This window comes from Aulostomus chinensis, chromosome 10 (assembly GCF_037954235.1).
Source record: "Aulostomus chinensis isolate RoL2024-O1b breed Wild chromosome 10, RoL_Achi_v1.0, whole genome shotgun sequence".
NCBI lineage: Eukaryota > Metazoa > Chordata > Actinopteri > Syngnathiformes > Aulostomidae > Aulostomus > Aulostomus chinensis.
The window spans coordinates 12,268,929-12,283,030 of record NC_141329.1 but is presented as its reverse complement, the minus strand read 5'-3'; the positions used below and the strand labels follow the sequence as shown (position 1 = coordinate 12,283,030).

Genomic DNA, 14,102 nt, shown 5'->3' with positions numbered 1-14,102 from the left:
GATTCAAGCTAGAGGGAAGAATAAATCCAAATGGTCTTTCATGGTTGTTTCAAATGTGGCAAAGCAATGAACCTACACGCTCTTCTAAAACAGGACTATCCCAATCTTGGGACCTCAAGCGAAGATGGAGAGACTCTCCTGACATTTGTCTGTTGCAGACGCCTTTATCTGCCAGAACAAATATGAACATGACAGCATGAGATCCCACGCTCACTGAGACTGTTACCCACTACACAGGCAAAGCGACACAACCATACAACACAGACAAAAACAAAGTGAAAGAGGATATTCTGCAGGGGATGGAAGGAGTCTCCTTTTACTCTGCCACTACAGATATATGACCCCACAGATGAGCTTGACCTACATTACATAACTGCTGACTGGACTCTGCAGAACCACATTGCTGACATGCTTCAAGACCTTCGTGTATATAGTCCTCTCTCTTCCACAGAATATTTGTAAGAATAAAATGTGGGATAAATTGGTTTTAAAAAAAGGCAAACAGTTACTGTGACAGCCCCAGTGATTCCAAAGCTTTTTCAGGCATTTTTCACAACTCTTTTGCAACTGTTCGTGAATAGTTTTCAGTAAACTGTCATCTTCATGATCTGTCTGAGAAGCCAGATTTAGACATCATCACAGTAAATGATCTAAATCCGTCAATGTTGGAAGACATCAACTTTCCTTTTTTGTATTATCCAGACATTGATATACAAATATTTGTATATTCACATATTCTTGAACTAGTGCCCGGGGAACGCTGCACTGACCATCCAATTACAGACTGGGAACTCACTGCCTGCTGAGAAATCCTGCGTTATCTTTCCGCTATAACATTGTGCACACAGGTCAAATCAGTTGTATAAATCTGCTTTTTTAGCTCAAGGAAAAGAGGGGAGTTGCAAAGGTCAAATCATTCCTCCCAAGTCATTCATTTAATTTCTTTTCATTTTCTTAACATTTTTTTCCCCAGAGGGCCATATCGTGATTTATAGAAAGTAACTAACGTGCCACACATCATAAAATAGAAATAACACATGGGTTTGCGTACTCTGTCAGGTACTCTTATGTCACAACATGTAACTTTTGCTGCCTATTCTTGGATGGTGGGCTGCTAAATAACAGTATTCTAACTTTTAGGGAAAGCTCATTGTCCTTCCTGAGGGCCAGACAAGCAGATAACATTCTTTCCTTTCTGTGGTCACTGTAGCCGTCTGGATTTATGAATGTAACTTGAATTCATTGTCATTTTTTTTGTTTATTTCTCTTTTAAAAGGTAAATTCATACTGTAGAAAAGCTTTTAATTAATGTTTATATGTGTAAAAAAAAGGGCAGTGTGGCTCAGAGGTAGAGTGGGCATCTAACCAATGAAGGGTCGCTGGTTCAATCCTCACTTCCCCCAATGACCACGTCAAAGTATCCTTGAGCAAGATACTGAGCTCCTAATTGCTCCTTATGGCCCTGAGACAGACTGGCAACCTGTCTAGGTATGAACCCCGCCTCTCAACCAATGTTAGCTGGTATAGGCTCCAGCCCCCCCCCCCCCCGCGCCCCTTAGTATGGATAAGCAGCATAGATAATGGATGGATAGATGGATGTGTTAAAAATTGTATGTTAAAATTCATTTGTCTTGAGACATGATCCAATCAGATGTCAGGGATGAGAGGGAGGAGAAGCTGAGAAGAGAGGGCGTGCAAGCGTAGCTCCGTTTGAAAAGTTTGATTTCATGAGAACATGATTGTAAGTTGATAAACGGACAGTGAAGCTTATTAATGCATTTTGAAGTGATACTGCAACACTACATATGTGGACAGAGTGGAAAGAGTTTTGGACGATTGCTGTTGGACACTTCAGCTTACTAGTCTGCATGACATTAGCAACTTGTCATGGAGGAGAGTTCCAGAACTTTGTGGATCATCATGGCCCCGACACTGCTATGGACTGTCGCAACTACATCTCCGCTTCAGCCTCACCAACGTTGCGGGTGCCATTTAGGAGGACGACGTTGTGTGAATTTGCTTAGTTGGTGTGTTACACGTAAGGCAGCCATTTTGTCTAAGGCTACTACTAACAATACTCCAGGCCTCCAGCGGTGGACTAACAAATTCAGATTTATTTCCTTTTTATAATCTTCAGTCATATTCTGGTTGCGGGTTATTTAGTCTAATATTTGAACCTTCCATGGCTATTAGTACTGAAAAGTTGATCTGAAGAACTGGTCATTGATCTGTCACTGATCTGAGTGTATTTTCCTTTTGAAAGGAACTAAAACAAACGCAGTTGATTCATGTAACACTGGTAATGCGTAATGCTGTTGGGTAGTGCTTTATAGATTCAGTTTTTAAAGGCAAAGTATTTGGAAGTGAATAGGAAGTAGTATTCGTGCATATTAGTAGTGTTTTGTAAACAACTTGCAATTTATTGAAATCAGTGCTGAATGTACGCATTATTTAATACTAAAGCGGGAGACCTCTTACTAACAGAGGCATTTGGGGAATGCACTCCCCACCATTGCCAGACAAGCTTTGGGGCACTACATAACTATTGAGCTTGATAGTTAAATGGGAGCCTCTGTAAATAATGTTTTATGGTGTATCCCGTGTCTTATATGTGGTTGTGCTTCAGTGTATTTATGTTTCTGAGAGGATTTCTCTTAAAGGGCTATTCATAAATTATTCAGACAAGTCATTCATGCTTACCTTCACATCATCATCCCCCAGAGCTGTGACTGGCCTGAAGTCTCTAGGGCCACAATCATCAATACTGTGAGACCACCTTACATTTTCTGGTAAGGGGTCTCGAAATATCCTCAGGTGTATTTGACCCTTTTTGCTATATATGATATAAAACATTGCTCATGCACTGTTGTAGTTCTCCAGTTGCCAAGTGTCTTTTGATTGTGACTACTTTATTTCTGCCATTATTGCACAATGCTGTTTCAATTTCTCACTGTTTTCCATCAATTGGATAATAATTTTTGATGTTCCACCATTTTCTTCCATTTTAAAGAGAGTCCTTCACCTTAAATGCTCTCATAGTGAATATTAAGCTTCGTTTACTTCAATCTTAACTTGGATCTAGTCTTGAAATTCTTCCAAAATAATTCAAAGGCATTTCTTCACAAGGGGAAATATTTGCACTCTTTAGAAGTGTCTGCTGCACTATTATCAAGACACCATTTACTCTGCTGATCAATGTGGACGACTGATATATGCACAAGTGTTTAACAAACAAAAAGAGGCTTCACCAGTTTCTCTACTTTGTTTTCACTGCCTCTCTCAGGGTGATACTGATGCAGTGGAGTGTGACCAGCAAAAAGGCTACTAAGAATTCAATTTAGGCTGAGAAGCTGAGAAAGGGGTTCATTACATACACACATTCAGCACATTGTGGAGACAACAAGCAAAGAAAACATGTTTCGAATGCTTAAATTCAACTTGTCATTTTGCTCTTACATCATGTGTGTGAGCTTGTCAATGAGCAAGAAAGAAAAAGACACATTCTCCAGCGATCCCCAAGAACAAAACAGGAAATGAAGAGAGGGAAGGAAGGTGCAAAAAAAGAAAAAAAAGAAAGCCATCATAAGCCCACAAGCCATCATAAATAAAGCATAGAGGCATTACGAAGATGCAAGAAGGGGAAAATAATGAGAAAAACAGCGAGCAGAGACTGAGAGGCTGGGCGGCATCATTTCTCTGAAACAGACTACTGATGTCATTTACGCTGCATCAATATTTCACAGCCTGGATAGAGGGAGGGAGCGGGGATGGAGGTGTGAGGGCTTTAGAAAAGTCATAAAGATGGACAAAGAGCGTGAAGCAGAGCTGCAGAGATTAGTCCAGATCCATAAACAAGGAATGAAAGAAGAAAAGCACTGAGAGTGTGCAGCTGAAGACAGACGAAGGGGAGAAATAATAATTTGATTTCTCTTCTGCTGAGGTTGTGTAGCTCAGACTGCTTGGGGAAAAAAAATGCTTGATTCTGTATTCCAGCTCAGGCCCGCACAGCTTTAATGGACTTGGAGCTGATCTGAAATCAGCCTCTGTCATGTAAACGAGTACACTGCTGATGACAAGGGAAAGTTACTGTACTGTAAACGCACACATGCTAATTGCTGCAGGGGTTCCTCACTAATTACCTCACTGATGAGCAATAATGACAAACACGCTTGTCAGTCCACTTAGCACATCGAAAAATTCTCTTTGTTAATTATTGACCATCTGTCTTAGCACGGAACATTTTATACGCTCCTCATGGGTGCTCACAAATTGTTGTAGATAATGAATCTATTAACAGCAACGGCAGTCACGGGCCATTGGGAACTTGACTGATGTCATCGATTGATTCTTAACGCTATAAAAAGATTGGTGGTGGTGTCATAGGACAAAACTGTTTACATACTGAAGAACAGCAGAAGACTTCATTGCAGTCACTGGATGACTTCTTATAACAAATGCAAGGCATCTCTTCATGTGTAAGCCTGTCTGTGTGTTTTTGACTTCATTATCTCAATCTTTTACTTAATCGGGTTAAAAAGCTATGTGTGCATTACTGGAACCTGAAGGGGTGCAATGCTGTGTCTGAGGGTCTTGGATCGGAGTTTATGGCAGACTGAGATGATGCCTTGGAATGACAGATAAGATTCTGGGCAATCAAAGGCAAGAAAACTTTGTATGCTTAACTCAGGTGTCAAAGAGCCTGTCACCATCCGTGCCCCCATGAACAATGGGTACTGCACTAGTATCACAAAACACTTACAAGTCAAATATTTTAGAGGAAGTGTGTATTATTGATAAGAAATCCAATAGATTTTTAGAAGCCAACAACTACACCTCGAGAGTCAAAATTGAAATGATTGAATGATGATGATAACATTGTATCTCTCCTCACCTAATGGTTCAGTTACATCTTAGATACATTCTGTACTTCCACAAGGTGTGATGTGGGTGGAGCTATTGCTAATAATGTATAACATGTTTCAGCTTCAATGAATAGTAGTGAAAGTAAAAGTAAAAAGGCACCCCAAACAAAAAAAAACAAACAACAAAAACATAGAAATTAATATCCTTATGATTTGGAAAAGGACTTGGTTCAGAAAATATAAGGAAGCCACCATGTCTGTGATTCAGGTGCTGCAGTCACACCGGACAGTCATTCTTGCTTCTGATTTCATCACAATCATTATGTATCATTATATAGAGAGCAGAACAGGGGGCCTATGAAGATTGCACTGAAAGACAGGCTGTTCTTTACAAAAGGCCACGTACATCACGTCTCATGAGCTTTTTAAGATTTTCCCCTGAATGATATCCGCTCTGAGTGTGTAGCAGCGCTCGAGTGGTTACTTACAGTATATCTGCATCTAAAATATCACAGTTTGTATTCATAACAATACCCTCTGCAGCCTAAATCATCACTGAGAGAGCATAGGAAGGAAAAAGTTACTGAAAAGTTAATATTTTCGGAAATATTCTGTTTGGTGAAATATGCTTGTCGGCAGTACGATTTTCAGCTCACTGATTATGAAACAGAGCACTGTTGTGAATTAACAAAATGTTTCAAAGATTATAAAAAGCTGACCTTTATTGTCGAATGCTCGAGATCACACGCTGCGTAATGAGCTGCACTCCCTCCTGCAAATGAGTTGTACTTTCTGTTTTGATGAATCTTTTTCATTATTACAGCAGAAGAAATGCCTTTCGTCATTTACCTCAAAGTAGGCTTGCTCTGGTGTTGATAGTGTCTGATGTCTCTCTGCCACATAACTCAACATAACATTGTGGTGTCATAGTGTGAAATACACGCCTAAGGGGGTCATATTTGATGCCAACAAAATGAAAAAAATAAAAAACACTCCCAGCGCGCCTAGTTTGTTGAGTTCCTCCGGGCAGGTCGTGTTGTGTTACTGCGTAGCATGGACTGCTTTGTGAGTGAAGTGATAGAATTTGGGATCATTTTTGTTTTTTTGCTTATAGCTGAGCCTGACCATTTCTGAAAACAATGGAGTCAGATGATGAAAGAATCCGGTTGGTGCTGGGTGTGAAAGGCTGTTGAGATGGAGGAGTCTGTCTAAGCTGGCGCATACACCGAGAACACAACAGTCACTTATCAACAAGATCAGGACTTTATGGTCTAATTCATCAACTGCACACCAAGAGTTTACCCACCAGCCTCGGAGCAACAGATGAAGAATGACCTGACACTCCTCCATGCTTGTGAATGATTGAAAATGTGTACAAACTTCAATAATTGTCACTGACATGTGAGACGAATGGAGTCCCTTAAGTGCCTCAAGTCTAAATCATTAATTGTGCTAATAGAGTTGCAGTGACCCTGCTGGCGACCAATCATGAGTGGAATATGGTGTTTGTTTCTTATTTCATTTATATTTGAGTGATTTTAGGGATAAACCATCAATGTGAAGTCTGTGGTTAACATGCACACAGAGTAACTTTGCTGTTCCGGTGGGTTTTGTTAGAAAATCCCTTTGTGGCATTACTAATACAAATATTTGGATTTAAAGAAGCTTTTGTCTTTGCAGTCTAGTGTTTGCAGTTCATGGTAGATTGACCAGCAAATCTTTTCTTTTTTCTTTTTTTTTTTTTTTTAAATCGGATTAATGTTTACGGAGAGCAACAACATTGTTGAAATCTATTATTATTTTGTTGTAGTTCCTTTTGTGGTTTTACAGAAGGGAATAATCCAGTATAAGTATAACGCTAATCCACTTTGAAAATGATTTTTTTCCAGGTACATCTGCCCAAGTAAACATGCATGATTACATGTTTATGGACACCAAACACACAGCTGCTCACCCAGACTTCTGACCGCAAGTCAATGGAAGACACAGAGTGCGAATCCATGAAAAGGTTTTTGACCTTCATTTGTCAAACGTGCAAAACTGGCACACAACTGCATTGAAGCAGACTGATGCAGCGCTGCACTGTCAGCTTTGTGGGCGGTGCTTCAAACCTTGGACTAGAAGTCAGTTGATCAGCAACAACAAAAGGATTTTCTTTTTACATTGACGTAAACAGTTAAATGGAGGGAGATTAAGATGAAAAAAAACTAATTAGCTGTAATTTAAATGAAAGTTTACTGTTGACTTTATCAAAGTAAAAGCAGTAATTGGTGCTATTTACTGGTCTGATTCGTTTTCTGTGTAAGTAAAAAGACCCACGCAAATTTTCAATATTTCAACACTTGGATTATCTCCAAGTCTGAACACAGTATAACGACACTGTAAAAAATGGTATAAATGTCTGCTACAAAGATTTGGATAGGTCAAAAGACATCAAATTGCTCCATATTTTTTTCTTTTCCAAGGCGTACACGCATGAAATCACTATCCTGCAAGGAACAACTGTCCGCAAATGAAACCAATTCTCTAAATATTTCAAGTCTCTATTTCCATTGCTATTAAAAGCCCACAGCCAAATTCTACACATCAACACAGTGCTAGGCCAGTCTACACGTTATTAGCTAGCATCTGCATTTTGTCTCAGGTTATTCAGGTATAACAAACAAAAATAAAGAAAAAAAATTGGAAGAAGAACACAATCCTGAAATTTATGTAACACCTGCTTAAAAATGTGCACAAGTCTGAGAAAATCCTTGCACAATTTCAGAAAAAAAAACTATAGAACCTCGGCATGATAGAACATAATCCCAGCCAGAATGGACGGACAGAGTCAGTTACCTTTCTTGTTTCAGTTTGAAAATGGCCTTGTGTATTTTTGATTAACTTAACACAGGAACAAACTCTTCAATGCGATATGAAAGTAGTGGCTGCTCCAAAAAGAAAAGAAAAAAAAAAAAAACGAAACAAAAAACTCACATTAAAAATATAAGGAAATAAAGCCATCTTGGGATGAAACCGGAAAAAAAAAAAAAATCTTGGTTGAAACTGTAAAATCCTAAGAAAATGTCTTATTTTACACGAAATAATCAAAATATGAATAACATGCTCACCCCAGAGAAACTCTTTAAGTTGGGTGGTGGTTCCTAGTGAATGAACGGAATGACATTATAGAGGGTGAGAAACAAACAGCCTTATTAGATAAATTTGAATCGTAAACTAAACTAAAAAGTACGACATGCCGGAACATAAAGGAATCACCAAACTGATAGATGAAAACTGAATGCGTGAATGGATTTTGTAGGAGCACAAAATCCCGTGACGCTTATTTATTTGATTTGTAGACACGGATATTGTCTGATTATTTCTCTTGCAACACTTGATCTTGTTTGTGGGGAACAAATATCAATTTCTAATCAAATGCGTGTTGCATTGATTGACATGCATCGATGTGATTGTTGGTCACTGGGCTGTAGGTTATTCTCCAGCTTGTTTCAATACCAGACAGGACTTCCTATGCATCATCATTTAATCTGAGCTGTAACTGAAACGCTGTCATTCAACGACCAGTCTGTTCCTTATGGCCTAACCTGGTTCCCCCAAACCTCATCTCCCAAAATGTTTGACACATGACAAACAGACCCTTTCACTGATTACAACAAACACAATGGAAGTCTGGGTCACTCCAGAAATAGGGTCATGCCCACTCTGGGAGTATGTCACTGATTGGACGCCTCAGGTGACGCAGTTGATGATGGGACAGCGCAGCATGCTGAGCTGAACAGCCTGATCCTTGTAGAGCACTTGACCACAATTGCACCACGTCTTGTTTATAAATTTTATCTGAAATAACTTCTACATTTTGAGAGATGCTACATTAATAAAATGACACTTTCAGGAGATCTCTTGCTGGAATGAAGGGGGAAAAAAATCTTAATTAAATGCACAAAGAACAAGAGTGTTTGTATCAAGGCCAGTGCAAAGGAAAAAGAGTTCATGGAGCCCCAATGGGTTTGAATAACTACGAAACAATAAAATCCTCCATCTAAACTCTGCTGGTGATTTTGTCCTACTCATTTTATAATAACAGAGTTCATTTCCTTACACAGTTATTTAATTTCAGCAATTTTGTTTTAATAAGTCCATATTGTTATGAGGGTTTTAAAGACAAATGACATAAAACAGCAGGTGGAAAAAGTGCTGTCTTGACATTAAAAATCCACCCTGGATGCTGGAATTTCATTAACATACTACATTAAACATTTCATTTTTACATTTTATCCCACAACTGGTTCTATTTCATATAATTATTCCTTCGCTTTTTTAACATCTTTTTAAAACTCAATTAAAAGGCTGCATATCATGTAATGCAGGGGCTCTGTGGGTAGGATAACAGATCATGAGACTTTATTTAGCAATAGTGGTACTTGAGTGGTCAAATGTTCTCTCTAACCTCTGCTGACCATTGGACCAATGAAAACAGGTTAATGGATCTAAGCTTAGCCAATCATGAAGCAAATAAAGGTGTGACGGGTCAGCAGTTGGGTTTACAGGTGGAACAAGGACGAGGGTGTTCAACACTTTTTGGCACGATGGCACAGACAGGCTTGGCTCGGTCTGGCCCAGATCACAGGCCATCGGCAGTAGGGATTAGCCCTGGAATGGAATGACGGGATGAAAATTGGTTGATTGTCTGATGAACCTGTTGCCGGGCGGAATCCAGGCATTTCGGTAGCCCCGAATAGTGGCTCTTACCACGACGGATATCCGGACACGTTTGGACGGCCTCCTGAGCTCAGGAGACGTGGGGCTCTCCACGTTGTTGTTTTTCTTACACCAACCAGAGACAAGCACAGAGCATTAACAACAATAATGTCAACATCATTTGCAAAAAACTTCATCGTGAGGCCCATTTGGCTGTGAGACCAAAGTTGAGAGCACAGCTGGGGAGAAAATAGATTGAACATACTTCTAACAACGAGATATTTAAGCTGATGCAAGAGAGAGATTCGTCAACGTCTTGCCGGATGCAGAAGCGAGGTGAAGTGAAAGGTTTTCACTTCATGTGGTTGGCTGAGCAACTCCGAGTGTATTGTGTCTGTGTGTGTGTGCATGTGTGTGTGCGAGTGCATGTGTGTGTGCATGTAGGAGGTACTGCACTGTACAGAGTGAAGGACTGTATGTGAGAGATAGCATGGGACTGTGAGGGTTTTAAGAATGTGTGAGCCAACGTGTGTGTGTGTGTGTGTGTGTGTGTGTGTGTGTGTGTGTGTGTATTGTGGTTCTTTTACCTCCATGCCCTCTGCTTCTGGACTGGCACAGAACAGGTTTTTTAAAGCAATGCCCGAATGATCCTGTGGGCCTATAAGAGAGACACAAATTCATCGTCAGAGCAGAACAGATAGAGCTGATCTGTAAATGTTAATAAACTCCAGTTCAATCCCAATTTGATCCATCAATCTGAGCTCATGTATCACATGGTGGTCAAGTCAGGGACCCTTGGACAGAGCACCACTTTTTGAAATGGAAATTATACAAGGTGTGTAAAAGACATGATGAATAATGAAATCTAGAGCAGCACAACCAAAGGCAGATTCTGAGCTGAAATCAGGCAAGTATTTATTCATGCTTGATCAGGTGACAACTACACAAAATTAAGTCCTATCGACATCTCCCTCATATCCACAAATATAAAATGAATAAACATGATGGCGTCGAAGGACAATTCACACCAAAAAATACCAAAGACAATGTGACAGGGTTAAAACAAGATAAGGGATATGTCACATCGTATGCAACAGAGCAGACCGTAACACTGCAAGGATAAATAATGCGTTGTTTGGTATTTTGCGTCAGTCGAGAGTCAGAGTCAGGCACTCAAGAACTGAACGAAATAGATAAGTTGGCAAAAAGAAAACAGTGACGGTTGGCAAAGAGGAGAGACAAAGCAACACGTTAGCTGCCCTGCAAGAACAACATTATTCAATATTAACATCCAAGTAGCTACTGCAGGTTACATTGTCGCAAACTCGAATCTAATATTAACTTCATTAAATCTTTTGTTTTTATTTGATGTAGTTTCTTTTGTGGGCCTAACAAACAGTTTTCTGGCTGCAGATGGTTTTTTTTGACTAATTCTACCAAGATCACTTCCAACAGCATAGTGAAAGTTTAAGTACTGCATACTCCCTACTAACAGTCAGGGCTGCTAGGGCAATATGGGGGCCATTTGGCTCAGTTTCTTCCGAAAGCACCAAATTTGGCAAGGATGTTGTCCATGCCATAGTAAATCAAATTAGAGTGGGTGCTAAGATGGCCCCCCCTTGGGAAATACAATATGACCGCCACAATATTAGTCCCCATTATATAATATGCAGGTGAACAGGGCAAAAATTTAAACTGAGAGATATCTCTACAAAACTTCACTGTTTGATCAGTGTCATGAATTCAAATTTTGAATTGCAAGTTTCCATGAAATCCACTAAGGCCAGCACATTGCTGAACCAATATTTGCCCCCAGAAAAGAGGTAGGGATATTTGGTTGTTTCTCACAAAAGCACCAAATTTGGCATAGATGTTGTCCATACCATACTAAATCAAAGAAGGGTGGGTGCCAAGATGGCCGCCCCTAAAATCCAATATAGCTGTCACCAGAAGACCTAAAGAGGCTAGAGTCATAATGATACCACTTATTAGGAGTTCTCTGGGTCTTAAATCAGAGAGAGACACCAAGCCTAGCAAATCAAGGGACACACTCTTGAATCGGATCTCTACTCTAGATGGCATCACCCTAACTTCGAGTACAACTGCAAGGAACCTTGGGGTCATTTTTGACCAGGACCTTTCCTTCAGCTCCCACATAAAGCATGTGACTAGGACCGCCTTCTTCCATCTGCAGTATCACTAAGATTAGGAATATCCTTTCCCAGAGTGATGCTGACAAACCGGTGCATGCATTTATCACTTCTCGGCTGGACTACTGCAACTCTCTCTTGTCAGGATGTCCTAAATACTCTCTAAAGAGTCTCCAGCTGGTCCAGAACGCTGCAGCGAGGGTTTTGACGGGAGTTAAGAAGAGAGAACACATCTCTCCACTTTAGCTTCTCTCCACTGGCTTCCTGTAGGATCTAGAATCGACTTCAAAGTCCTTCTGCTAACTTATAAGGCTCTCAATGATAAAGCTCCATCCTATTTGAAAGAGCTCATTAGTCCCTACTGTCCTACCAGAGCACACCGCTCCCAGAATGAAGGTCTTTTAGTGATTCCCAGTATCAATAAAAACAGACTGGGAGGTAGAGCCTTTAGTTACCGGGCTCCTTTACTGTGGAACGAGCTCTCTCCATGGGTCAGAGAGGCAGACACTTTAACTACGTTTAAGTCCAGGCTTAAGACCTTCCTCTTACAGAGCCTTCAGTTAGGACTGGTTCAGGTAGCTCTGGACCATTGATAGCTATGCTGCTATAGGCTTAGACTGCTGGGGGACACATCAGGTTACATGGAGCCCTTCCCTCCTCTCCTCTCCTCTCCCCCTCTCTCCTCCTCTCCTCTCTGCACATTTTTGGAACTGTCATGACTATTACTTGTTGCACTTTGTAGTTTGGCCTTGGTGTCTTGCAGTCTCTCTGTGTTTCCACAGATCCACCAGAGCCCCAACCGCCGCCTGCATCGCCCCCCCCCCCCCTCTTATTCCCTACTGTTACACCGGCCTGCGCTCCCCTTCCATGAACCAGTCTGCCATCCAGTCCCCCATCAAGCTGGCTTGCTCTCCCTGCCTCCCCTACCAGAAGCTTCCTTCTTCAGCTGTTATTAACATTTCCGTGTTTCCCACATTTTGTATTGTAAACTGTTTTCTTGTCTGTAACAACATCTACTGCACGTCTGTCCGTCCTGGGTGAGGGATCCCTCCTCTGTTGCTCACCCTGAGGTTTCTCAGATTTTTCCCTGTTAAAAGGGTTTTCTATGGAGTTTTTCCTCAGTCGATGTGAGGGTCTAAGGGCAGAGGATGTTGTTATGATGCCATGTGAAGCCCTTTGAGACAAACTGTTTGTGAAAATGGGCTCTACAAATAAAATTGCCTTGCCTTGCCTTGCCTCTGCGATCTGGGACCAAGTCAGACATTCTCCAATGCTTCAATGCACCCAAAGGCCATGCAAGTTCTGCCAAACAAGCCCCAGTTGTAGTTTTGTACATGGCAGCAGTTATCCGCACGGCGCATCCAGCAACACCAAACACATTCAGTGGATATGTCATGCTCAATATTGTACAATTTCTGGAGGCCCAAATGACGGCTAGTATTGAACAGACTGATGCTGTATTGGATAACTACCCAGAGGAAATGGACAAAAGTAGGAGATGGCAGCACTTCAATCCCTAAACATGAATGGAGTAGCTTTCTAAAGAACGAGAGGAAAAAGGAGCTGTTCACATTCATCAGTGCCCAGATATCCAAGAGCAAGATGAGGGGGAATCTACTTCTGACAACTCACTTTGAGACTGTGCCCTCCAACCAGCCTTGTGATCTCACAAAACTTCAGCAGTGCAACCATTCTGAGGCAGACAACAGGATCCTCCTGCATCTTGCACATGCAGCAGAACAGGGTCATACAACAGTCTATGTTTGCACAGTAGACATTGATGTTGTTGTGTTGGCAGTCTGATTTTTCAAGATCCTTGGCCTGTCTTAGCTGTGGTCGGGTTTCGGTACTGGTAAAAACTATCGTGACAAACCAGTCCATACCATATACTCTGACCTTGGTCCAGCCAAGTCCAAACAATCCAGACCTCTTCACTCTTGAATCTGTGCACGTGCAGATTATTGAACGCTTTGTCGTGCTCATATACAGCAAGGGGTGTTCATGCAGCTGGAGTCAATGAAGCCAGACATTGCCTGTTCACCTCTGGAAGCAGGTTCACTGGAACAAATCCCACCTACCCAAGGTGCGTTGTTCCAGCCCGTCAAGCGGGCACTGCTGCAAGGTTTCTACTGGACTCAAGCCATCTCTGTACAGCAGCAAATACTTGATTTTAGTGAGTGGGGCTGGCGCAAAGCTGATGGTGGGACATTGGCAACCCCTATGGCTGACTCTTTGGGATGCATCAACAGCATGCAACCTTCTTGTGAGATGCAAATGCCTCAAGACATGCATGGAACGGTGCAAATGCCATCGTACCAGTGACCAATTCACCATTCTATGTAAATGTGAAGGTGGGTACCTTAACACAGATGAAGGACAGTAGCTCCCT

At 41.2% G+C, this 14,102-nt stretch overlaps 1 protein-coding gene across 5 annotated transcripts in view; it reads right to left on the bottom strand.

The window, feature by feature from the left end:
• The window catches only part of LOC147254433 (chloride channel protein 2-like), a 192,478-nt gene that overhangs the window by 22,220 nt on the left and 156,156 nt on the right, over nt 1-14,102 (bottom strand). For 3 of the 5 annotated variants that reach the window (XM_086216066.1, XM_086216064.1, XM_086216065.1), the window contains 2 exons: nt 10,151-10,221; nt 9,615-9,689 (listed from right to left, as the gene is read on the bottom strand). In XM_086216066.1, the coding sequence (XP_086072192.1) occupies nt 9,615-9,689; nt 10,151-10,221 (146 nt within the window). The remainder of the gene's footprint in view (nt 1-9,614; nt 9,690-10,150; nt 10,222-14,102) is intronic. The other 2 variants (XM_086216067.1, XM_086216068.1) reach the window with 1 other exon arrangement.